The 12,228-nt window shown below is 37.4% G+C and overlaps 1 protein-coding gene across 3 annotated transcripts in view; it reads right to left on the bottom strand.

Moving 5' to 3' along the window:
* SEPTIN10 (septin 10) overlaps positions 1-12,228 on the bottom strand; it is a 91,307-nt gene that overhangs the window by 25,995 nt on the left and 53,084 nt on the right. For all 3 annotated transcript variants that reach the window (XM_045981813.1, XM_045981811.1, XM_045981812.1), the window contains exons 6-8: positions 9,468-9,629; positions 6,648-6,744; positions 5,291-5,459 (exon numbers count right to left, since the gene is read on the bottom strand). In XM_045981813.1, coding sequence (XP_045837769.1) covers positions 5,291-5,459; positions 6,648-6,744; positions 9,468-9,629 — 428 coding nt within the window. The remainder of the gene's footprint in view (positions 1-5,290; positions 5,460-6,647; positions 6,745-9,467; positions 9,630-12,228) is intronic.

Below are 12,228 nucleotides of genomic sequence, written 5' to 3'. Positions count from 1 at the left end.
AACAACATTAGAATAATTGGGATTCCAGAAGAAGAAGAAACAGAGAGGGGAGCAGAAGGTCTATTGGAGAGAATCATTGGAGAGAATTTCCCTAATATGGCAAAGGGAACAAGCATTAAAATCCAGGAGATGCAGAGAACCCCCCTCAAAGTCAACAAGAATAGGTCCACACCCCGTCACCTAATAGTAAAATTTACAAGTCTTAGTGACAAAGAGAAAATCCTGAAAGCAGCCTGAGAAAAGAAGTCTGTAACATACAATGGTAAAAATATTAGATTGGCAGCAGACTTATCCACAGAGACCTGGCAGGCCAGAAAGAGCTGGCATGATATATTCAGAGCACTCAACGAGAAAAACATGCAGCCAAGAATACTCTATCCAGCTAGGCTATCATTGAAAATAGAAGGAGAGATCAAAAGCTTCCAGGACAAACAAAAACTGAAAGAATTTGCAAACACCAAACCAGCTCTCCAGGAAATATTGAAAGGGGTCCTCTAAGCAAAGAGAGAGCCTAAAAGTAGTAGATCAGAAAGGTACAGAGACAATATACAGTAACAGTCACCTTACAGGCCAATAATGGCACTAAATTCATATCTCTCAATAGTTACCCTGAATGTTAATGGGCTAAATGCCCCAATCAAAAGACACAGGGTATCAGAATGGATAAAAAAACAAAACCCATCAGTATGTTGCCTACAAGAAACTCATTTTAGACGCGAAGACACCTCCAGATTTAAAGTGAGGGGGTGGAAAACAATTTACCATGCTAATGGGCATCAGAAGAAAGCTGGGGTGGCAATCCTTATATCAGATCAATTAGATTTCAAGCCAAAGACTATAATAAGAGATGAGGAAGGACACTATATCCTACTCAAAGGGTCTGTCCAACAAGAAGATCTAACAATTTTAAATATCTATGCCCCTAACGTGGGAGCAGCCAATTATATCAACCAATTAATAACAAAATCAAAGAAACACATCAATAATAATACAATAATAGTAGGGGACTTGAACACTCCCCTCACTGAAATGGACAGATCATCCAAGCCAAAGATCAACCAGGAAATAAAGGCCTTAAATGACACACTGGACCAGATGGACATCACAGATATATTCAGAACATTTCATCCCAAAGCAACAGAATACACATTCTTCTCTAGTGCACATGGAACCTTCTCCAGAATAGATCACATCCTGGATCACAAATCAGGTCTCAACCGGTATCAAAAGATTAGGATTATTCCCTGCATATTTTCAGACCACAATGCTCTGAAGGTAGAACTTAATTACAAGAGGAAAGCTGGAAAGAACCCAAATACATGGAGACTAAACAGCATCCTTCTAAAGAATGAATGGGTTAACCAGGAAATTAAAGAAGAATTGAAAAAATTCATGGAAACAAATGATAATGAAAACACAACAGTTCAAAATCTGTGGGACACAGCAAAGGCAGTCCTGAGAGGAAAATATATAGTGGTACAAGCCTTTCTCAAGAAACAAGAAAGGTCTCAAGTACACAACCTAACCCTACGCGTAAAGGAGCTGGAGAAAGAACAAGAAAGAAACCCTAAACCCAGCAGGAGAAGAGAAATCATAAAGATCAGAGCAGAAATCAATGAAATAGAAACCAAAAAAAACAATAGAACAAATCAATGAAACTAGGAGCTGGTTCTTTGAAAGAATCAATAAGATTGATAAACCCCTGGCCAGACTCATCAAAAAGAAAAGAGAAAGGACCCAAATCAATAAAATCATGAATGAAAGAGGAGAGGTCACAACTAACACCAAAGAAATACAGGCAATTATAAGAACATACTATGAGCAACTCTACGCCAACAAATTGGACAATCTGGAAGAAATGGATGCATTCCTAGAGACATATAAACTACCACAACTGAACCAGGAAGAAATAGAAAACCTGAACAGGCCCATAACCAGTAAGGAGATTGAAACAGTCATCCAAAATCTCCAAAGAAACAAAAGCCCAGGGCCAGACGGCTTCCCAGGGGAATTCTACCAAACATTTAAAGAAGAACTCATTCCTATTCTCCTGAAACTGTTCCAAAAAATAGAAATGGAAGGAAAACTTCCAAACTCATTTTATGAGGCCAGCATCACCTTGATCCCAAAACCAGACAAGGATCCCACCAAAAAAGAGAACTACAGACCAATATCCTTGATGAACACAGACGCAAAAATTCTCGCCAAAATACTAGCCAATAGGATTCAACAGTACATTAAAAGGATTATTCACCACGATCAAGTGGGATTTATTCCAGGGCTGCAGGGTTGGTTCAACATCCGCAAATCAATCAATGTGATAGAACACATTAATAAAAGAAAGAACAAGAACCATATGATACTCTCCATAGATGCTGAAAAGGCATTTGACAAAGTACAGCATCCTTTCCTGATCAAAACTCTTCAAAGTGTGGGGATAGAGGGCACATACCTCAATATTATCAAAGCCATCTATGAAAAACCCACCGCAAATATCATTCTCAATGGAGAAAAACTGAAAGCTTTTCCGTTAAGGTCAGGAACACGGCAGGGATGTCCATTATCACCACTGCTATTCAACATAGTACTAGAAGTCCTAGCCTCAGCAATCAGACAACAAAAAGAAATTAAAGGCATCCAAATTGGTAAAGAAGAAGTCAAACTATCACTCTTCGCAGATGATATGATACTATATGTGGAAAACCCAAAAGACTCCACTCCAAAACTGCTAGAACTTGTCCAGGAATTCAGTAAAGTGTCAGGATACAAAATCAATGCACAGAAATCAGTTGCATTTCTGTACACCAACAACAAGAATGAAGAAAGAGAAATTAAGGAGTCAATCCCATTTACAATTGTACCCAAAACTATAAGATACCTAGGAATAAACCTAACCAAAGAGACCAAGAATCTATACACAGAAAATTATAAAGTACTCATGAAAGAAATTGAGGAAGACACAAAAAAATGGAAAAATGTTCCATGCTCCTGGACTGGAAGAATAAATATTGTGAAAATGTCCATGCTACCTAAAGCAATCTACACATTTAATGCAATCCCTATCAAAATACCATCCATTTTTTTCAAAGAAATGGAACAAATAATCCTAAAATTTATATGGAACCAGAAAAGACCTCGAATAGCCAAAGGAATATTGAAGACCAAAGCCAAAGTTGGTGGCATCACAATTCCGGACTTCAAGCTCTATTACAAAGCTGTCATCATCAAGACAGCATGGTACTAGCACAAAAACAGACACATAGATCAGTGGAACAGAATAGAGAGCCCAGAAATCGACCCTCAACTCTATGGTCAACTAATCTTCGACAAAGCAGGAAAGAATGTCCAATGGAAAAAAGACAGCCTCTTCAATAAATGGTGCTGGGAAAATTGGACAGCCACATGCAGAAAAATGAAATTGGACCACTTCCTTACACCACACACGAAAATAGACTCCAAATGGATGAAGGACCTCAATGTGAGAAAGGAATCCATCCAAATCCTTGAGGAGAATGCAGGCAGCAACCTCTTCGACCTCAGCCGTAGCAACATCTTCCTAGGAACAACGGCAAAGGCAAGGGAAGCAAGGGCAAAAATGAACTATTGGGATTTCATCCAGATCAAAAGCTTTTGCACAGCAAAGGAAACAGTTAACAAAACCAAAAGACAGCTGACAGAATGGGAGAAGATATTTGCAAACGACATATCAGATAAAGGGCTAGTATCCAAAATCTATAAGGAACTTAGCAAACTCAACACCCAAAGAACAAACAATCCAATCAAGAAATGGGCAGAGGACATGAACAGACATTTCTGCAAAGAAGACATCCAGATGGCCAACAGACACATGAAAAAGTGCTCCACGTCACTCGGCATCAGGGAAATACAAATCAAAACCACAATGAGATATCACCTCACACCAGTCAGAATGGCTAAAATTAACAAGTCAGGAAATGACAGATGCTGGCAAGGATGTGGAGAAAGGGGAACCCTCCTACACTGTTGGTGGGAATGCAAGCTGGTGCAACCACTCTGGAAAACAGCATGGAGGTTCCTCAAAATGTTGAAAATAGAACTACCCTATGACCCAGCAATTGCACTACTGGGTATTTACCCTAAAGATACAAACATAGTGATCCGAAGGGGCACGTGTACCCGAATGTTTATAGCAGCAATGTCTACAATAGCCAAACTATGGAAAGAACCTAGATGTCCATCAACAGATGAATGGATAAAGAAGATGTGGTATATATACATAATGGAATACTATGCAGCCATCAAAAGAAATGAAATCTTGCCATTTGCGATGATGTGGATGGAACTAGAGCGTATCATGCTTAGTGAAATAAATCAATCGGAGAAAGACAACTATCATATGATCTCCCTGATATGAGGACATGGAGAAGCAACATGTGGGGGTAGGGGGATAGGAGAAGAATAAATGAAACAAGACGGGATTGGGAGGGAGACAAACCATAAATGACTCTTAATCTCACAAAACAAACTGGGGGTTGCTGGGGGGAGGTGGGATTGGGAGAGGGGGAGCGGGCTATGGACATTGGGGAGGGGAGGCCAACCATAAGAGACTATGGACTCTGAAAAACAACCTGAGGGTTTTCAAGGGTCAGGGGTGGGAGGTTGGGGCAACCTGAGGGTATTGAAGGATCAGGGGTGGGATGTTGAGGGAGCACGTGGTGGGTAATGGGGAGGGCACGTTTTGCATGGAGCACTGGGTGTTGTGCAAAAAGAATGAATACTGTTACGCTGAAAAAATAAATAAAATGGGGAAAAAAAAAAAGAAACAGTTTAATCCCCGACTCCCTACAAGCACTTTCATTCTTTCTTTATAAGACATTTTCCGAAGTTTAAGTCATTCCAAACTTTCATCAAGCTAAAAACCAAGGGTTTTTTGGTTTCATATGATTCACATTCCAACCTTCTTTTAGAAGAACAGATAAATATACTTTTATCTTTTTCAGAAAATTACAAATATAAAACCAAATGAGAATTCTTTCCTTTAATTATTCATTTCAGCATGTACTGAGATAATAGGCTTCTGCCTTTATGTTCTTTCTTAAACTCTTAGAATCAGATGAAATATTAGAGACCCTTCAAAGGCAAGAAGGCCTCAAGTGATCTGAGAAGCATAATAATTAATCATAAGCAAATGATTCTACTTCATGATTTGCCAGGTTTCTGAAAACCACATTCTCCAACATCCTGGATATAAAACAAGGTACAATCCTCTATAACTTCCTCTTTGATTGGCTTCTCACAGAAATCCCGTTACCTGAGCGGCTTATTCTCTGGGCCCACATCTGTAAAGCCCATTTCCTCCAGTTTGCAACGCCTGTAAAGTTCATAATGCCTAGTGTGGGTCTGTTCTCGCAGATCTTCCATGTTTGTACAAATGAGCATTTCCCGGAGCTTTACAAAATCACAGTGGTTTTCATTTTCCACTAGCCAGAAAAACAAGAAAACAGCAACACCAATTTTTAATTCCTGGCACACAGTGCTTGTTGAATGAAAGAATCTATAAAAACACATCTGAAATAACAGTGAAATGATCAGTCTAACACCTATGATTGTTTTATATAAGTAACCAAGGAAGAAACTCTTGCATTATACACACTGAATTATAAGCAATGTAACAGATTGGGAAACTGCTTTAAATTTAGTAGGCAATGGATAAACAGGAAAGAAATACATTATACTATGTCACCAATATGTTCCAGTTATTTCACTAATATTTTGTTAGCATTTTACAAACCATCCTTAGGACATTTTACAAAGTGCTTAAAAAGACCCTGTAACATTATTTTACTAAAACTTCAAAGTAGTAATTCTACATACTCAAGATACCATCTGTACATGTTATAATTATCAAACTCTTTATATACAATGCCACATTTATGATGTTGTGTTTGACACCATTCAAAATTAGTGAATAAATATACTTAGTTCTCCTTACATGGTCCTTCTTCTAGGGTTATGGTGACTGGAAGACTACAAATAATTATGTAACTGTAACCAATAGTTTTAAATACAATTACTACTTTTATATTTTTTATATATTAAAAATGTTAAGTTTTGTCAATATTTTTTAATTACAAATCTGTCAATTAAAAAATCAGTAGTATTCAGAAACCAGTACTAATAGGGGTAATCCATTTTCCATTAATAGCACTACAAGTAAATGAATGAACCAGATAGTACTAATTACTTATTCATTACAAGGCTAGATAAACCCTTAAATTTTTAATTTTAGTTTTGGAAATAATTGGCAATACTTTGATAATTGGAAATACATAAATGTACGAGGTGGTTTACTGTGCCTAGAATTATGTTTTAGTGATTAGTTTATGTACTATGTTTAAACACTAGTATTTATACTCAAATTCTGTTCTGTCTAATGCTTCCCACTTTCTGAATGTCTTGGCACGCCAGGTACAAAATGTGTGTGGTATAATAAAGAAAATGGGGAAGTTCTGCCCAGCCTCCACATACTTGGCCAAAACAGAATACATGCCACTCTTCTGATAAGCAAATCATAACCCAAATTAAGCATCATCTTTGAGAATGCACTGAATGTAACTTTCAGACTGTTAGGTGACATACGTATTCCAGCCATCATTCAGCTCATTTACCTTGTACAACACCCCACGGGTACTGGCGAGCTTTGACCATCTTATTTCCAACTTTTACCTCATCCATACTTCCTACAACAGCAAATGGCAAATGTCCCTGGAAAGGAACCATGATACCAAATCATATCTCACAGTATTATGATAAATTACTAACTAAAGAAGTTTATGAAAGTTAACAGATTAGAGAAAATGTACTAAATAACAAAGTTATTAAAATCAAATGATCTGCTATGCCTCTGATTTATTTTAAAATTACTTTATTTTTTTAAGATTTTACTTATTTGTCAGAGAGAGGGACAGCACAAGCATGGGGAGCTGTAGGCAGAGAAAGAAGCAGGTTCCCTCTTGAGCAAGGGGCTTGATGCGGGGACTCAATCCCAGGACCCTGGGATCATGACCTGAGCAGAAGGCAGATGCTTAATGAACTGAGCCACCCAGGCATCCCTATACCTCCAATTTTAAAACTTGGCAGTGAGTATGTGACAACTGTTCTATAAGAGTAAATTTCAGGCCCCATAAAGAAAATTAATCATTGAGCATCCCCCATATGCAAGGTATCATGCTATAGGAATAAAAAAAAAATTCTAGTATAGGTATCATTTCCCTCAATATTATCTTTGCCCTAAAAGACAAAGATAATGTTGAGGAAATTACACATGTACACACACTTACACACACCAAATGAATAACTAAAATATATATCTATGTTTAATGTGTGCACAGATACATGGTACTAATACAAAGTGTTAGTTAAGTCCCAAACTAGTACAAAAGGTACTAAAATGTTACATAAACTTAGAGGTATAAGGAATCACTGTGAGCAGGAAGATATAACCCAAAACAGAGATGGACCAAGGAGAGTAAGAACTAACTTAAGTAAGGAGAAGATTTTGAACAAATACATAATAGCTAGATTTAGAGAACAGTAGTAGAGTAGACTGGTCTGTCCGAAGGTGAGAATTAATACAGGAGAAAGGTCTAATGTTTAAGTATTAAATATTATTCTTAATTTTTAATAACTGATACATGTCTTAATTATGTCTTTCTGAAAAATTATTCCAAGTGGGCACAAAAAATAAAATTATATTTAAAGACAATATAACACATGGGTATTGAGATCACTTCATTTATATTAGTCAGTTTTTTATATATTTAAAGTATCTTAATGAAAAATCAGAAAAGGAAAAGGAGAAATGGCCTGAACAGTTACTGAATGTCACTGTGTTAGGCAGTGAACAAAGACTAAATCCTCACAACAGCCCAACTGCAGGTATTAACCCAATTTTGTAGGTAAGTTAATAGTCTCAGGGAGGTTAATATCTCCCACAAGAATATATGGTTAAGTTAAAACCAATGACCCTTCAAAATACAACCAGAAATTTAAGAAAATTAGTAGCCTGAAGAAAGTATCACAAAGAACTTAGTCATCTTTAGTCATATTAGATGAAAAGTTATGTGAATGTTAGGGCACCTGGGTGGCTCAGTTGGTTAAGTGACTGCCTTCCACTCAGGTCATGATCCTGGAGTCCCAGGATCGAGTCCCACAACGGGCTCTCTACTCAGCAAGGAGTCTGCTTCTCCAGCTTCTCCATGCCTCTCTCATGCTATCTCTCATTCTCTCTCTCTCTCTCTCAAATAAATAAAGTCTTTAAAAAAAAGAAAAGACAAGTTATGTGAATGTTTAATATGTACATGTGATGCCGTAAGGGAGGATGAGCTTAAATACCAGATCAGAAATATGTCCTTAAAGATTTTAAAGTTCCCAAGCATTCCAAAGGAGAGTAGAAAGACTTCACATGTTTTTTAAAGATAGGACAAAAGGCATCTTTCTAAGGCAATTAGTAAACATGGTGCCACAAAAGGAAAATCCCAGCCTTGCCAATGTATCATTTTATTTAGGTGAAAGTAAATATATTCTCATATATTTTTTCCAACTCTAGAAAATAAAATATTTTCCTATACTGAACTTATTGAAAATTCACCTTGTGTGAAGTCTTTTTGGAAGACACAAGTGAAAGTGTGCTAGCAGAAATGTCACTTATAAATTAGTCTTTTCCAGGAAACAACGTGTGTTGGAGAGGATGTGTAGAAAGGGGAACCCTCTTACACCGTTGGTGGGAATGCAAGTTAGTGCAGCCACTTTGGAGAACAGTGTGGAGATTCCTCAAGAAATTAAGAATAGAGTTTCCCTATGACCCTGCAATTGCACTGCTGGGTATTTACCCCAAAGATACAGATGTAGTGAAAAGAAGGGCCATCTGTACCCCAATGTTTATTGCAGCAATGGCCACGGTCGCCAAACTGGAAAGAACCAAGATGCCCTTCAACGGATGAATGGATAAGGAAGATGTGGTACATATACACAATGGAGTATTATGCCTCCATCAGAAAGGATGAATACACAACTTTTGTAGCAACATGGATGGGGACTGGAAGAGATTATGCTGAGCGAAATAAGTCAAGCAGAGAGAGTCAAGTATCATATGGTCTCACTTATTTGTGGAGCATAACAAAGAACACGGTGGACATGGGGAGATGGAGAGGAGAGGGAGTTGAGGGAAACTGGAAGAGGAGATGAACCATGAGAGACTATGGACTCTGAAAAACAACCAGAGGGTTTTGAAGGGGCGGGGGGGTGGGAGGCTGAGGAACCAGGTGGTGGGTAATAGGGAGGGCACGTACTGCATGGAGCACTGGGTGTGGTGCAAAAACAATGAACACTGTTACGCTGAAAATAAACAAATAAAAAAAATAATAAATTAAAAAAATAAATTAGTCTTTTCACATGTAAACAAAATTAACATTCAACTAGGAGCTTACATTCATTGAAGCATTGATTTTAGCAATAGTTTCATCGTCTGTTGGAAATTGATATATCTGGACACCATTGCTAACCAATTCACTCATGAGCTTGATCTTAAACTTCTGTAATTCAGCTTTAGAAATTGCATCTGCTTTGGCAATCACTGGTATAATGTTCACCTATCAACAATAAAGAAAAACAAAATACTGTAATTGGAGATTTATTTTTTTAATTCTCTAGTTTTGCATTCAAAACCACTCAGTCTCTGACTAACTTTCCTAACCTAGATCTGGGAATGAACAAACTATGGTACAGTTCATTGTCTATTGATATAAATTAAGATTTACTAGAGCACAGCTAGGCCCACTCATTTACATATTATCCAAAGCCACTTTCATTCTCCAATAGCAGACATAACCAGTTACCTTAGAGACCATATGGGCTGTAAAGCCTGAAGTATTTACTCCCTGGTTCTTCACAGAAAAAGCTTGCCAACTCCTAACCTAGATAATCGCTGGCTGTCACTGTCAACATATTCCCCTACACAAATCACTTCTATAGATGCTGGTCTTAATAGTAACTGCTTTTAAAAAGCAGAATTCTTACAAGATTAATCTTACATCTGAATTTAGGGTTAGAAATCTTACATTTTCTTCTCTTTCTCAAAGTCTCTTATAATTCTGTCACATACAAAATGTAAGCAGGAAGCTGAGATCACCTGCTGAATTCCCTAAGTATATTTTATTTCTTAATAATCTAAACATTAATAATCAGGGTAATTGATCCTTCTGCAAAACTATGAAGCAGGCGAGTTTCTCCTTCTTCCTCTCATTTTGGCAGATCCCCTTCCCAGTGAATCCATCTAATCTGTACTCTGTTGTGAGAGACTCCTACCTAGATGTTGAAGAAAGGAAATTTTATGAATACAATTGAAAGTGTTCATGACATTCTCAGCCTTAAAGTCCTATCACTGGCCAGAAAGGAAAAACTCTGGGGTAATGAAGACTATCTTTGCAACATTAGTCCCATAAAACATTGATGTCTCCACTAATCTAGGATTTGTACTTTTTTGTTTTTTGGTTATTTAGTTGGTTTCAGTGAAAAATTTCAGGCTAACTAGTATCAAGAGAGTGAGATATCAATGTAATTTTCGGAATGAAAAGTAAAAATCAATTCTATTCTTAAATTTATTGCTCTTCTACAATTCCACACTTACTGTGTATACACAGTATACACACATATTCAATTTATTAGTCTTATAAATATGCTCCAGAGGAAATAAAGATTTTCTCATCTACCCATGAAAACTCACCAGCAATAGTGGGTAAACAGCTTTCATGCTAAATTAGTTAAAGTACATAAAAATTTGATGCCAACTTCTTGGTTTCAATATTATATACTTAGATAGTCAATAAATTATGCCAAGTTAACATCTTATGATTACTTCCACAGTAGAAAGCAAAAGCACTCTGTAATGTAAGTGTCTGACATTAAGCTTTGATTGTCAAGATGCTCATTTCAAAGACATCCATGTCGAATAAACATACTGCCAGCTGTATGACACAGCTACCAGCAAAACCGGATAAGGCACAAAGCCACCTCCACCCATAACATTTTCCTTTTAAAAAACCTGGGTGACCTGGATAACTGACCACTTGAGCATGCCCTAATCCCACTCTTATGTTTTAAATTTGCCAATAAATAGTGAACTTATGAAACCTGAGACACCCGACACTCAACCCTAATAAAGGCAGAGCCCAGGATCACATTCAACCTCATTGTGTGGCCTTCCAGCATGCCATGTACCCTCTTGGACCTGTAACAGACCTTGTCCTTCAAAGTTTCCTGATGGTATCTGGCTGAAGTGTATCCTGAGATCATAGTAAGAGCCACAAGGGTTGGCCCAGTCATGACACTGGCCCTGGGGATAATGTCTGTGGGGCTTGCTATGAATAACGTAGTTGGGGAGTACCTCACGCATTCCTAGCCAAGAATATCACTATAATTAGGCTGGCAGGGTACATCACAGACTGAAAGCTATACTGAAAGCTGTACATGTTTATTTGTATGTTAGGAGCAGGGAAAAAGATGTTTCACACTGATGGTAACCTGTTACTGTTTGCATAAGGCAACTTTCATTTCAAGCAGAGGAGTATTCTAGTTTTAGGAACAAAAGACAAGCTATCAATTTAATTAACACTCACATATGCCCCCTGAAGTAGGGTATTATTTTCCTTAAATTTTTATTTTAGATGTGAGGAAACTGAGGCTTAGGAGGCTATAGAAACTTACCAAAGAACACAAAGCTATTAAGTGACAGAGCCAGGATTTAAAACCAGCCTCCACTGACACCAAATTCTATGTTGTTCACACAGATTACATCATGTTGCTTCTCTCTAGCTAAGAAAAATTCACACACTCTTGGTTTATGTTGATTTTAAGAGTTTCTATATAATTAGACTCAACTATGAAAATACTGGATAAATGGTTATGACATCTGATCAGATAAGTAAACTACCATATAAGCTTCACCAAGTTTTTGCTAAAGCCAGGGGACTGTGCAACTAGCCAAAAGTCAATCAATCACAACTTCACTGGCAGCTTTATGCTTTTCCACACTGATTTTTATATAGAAAATATTACTGGCCAGAATGCCCTTTTTCTTGAATCCTTTCTCAAAACATCATTAGCCAGTATAATGAAAGCTGCATTTCTCACACCATCAGAGGTTATAGGAAAACTAGTTTTTTCAGTACAGATAGCAGTCTTCAACCACTT

The sequence above is a fragment of the Meles meles genome, chromosome 16 (assembly GCF_922984935.1).
Source record: "Meles meles chromosome 16, mMelMel3.1 paternal haplotype, whole genome shotgun sequence".
Classification (NCBI taxonomy): domain Eukaryota; kingdom Metazoa; phylum Chordata; class Mammalia; order Carnivora; family Mustelidae; genus Meles; species Meles meles.
Note: the sequence above shows the minus strand (reverse complement) of the source record. Positions and strands in the feature narration are given on the sequence as shown.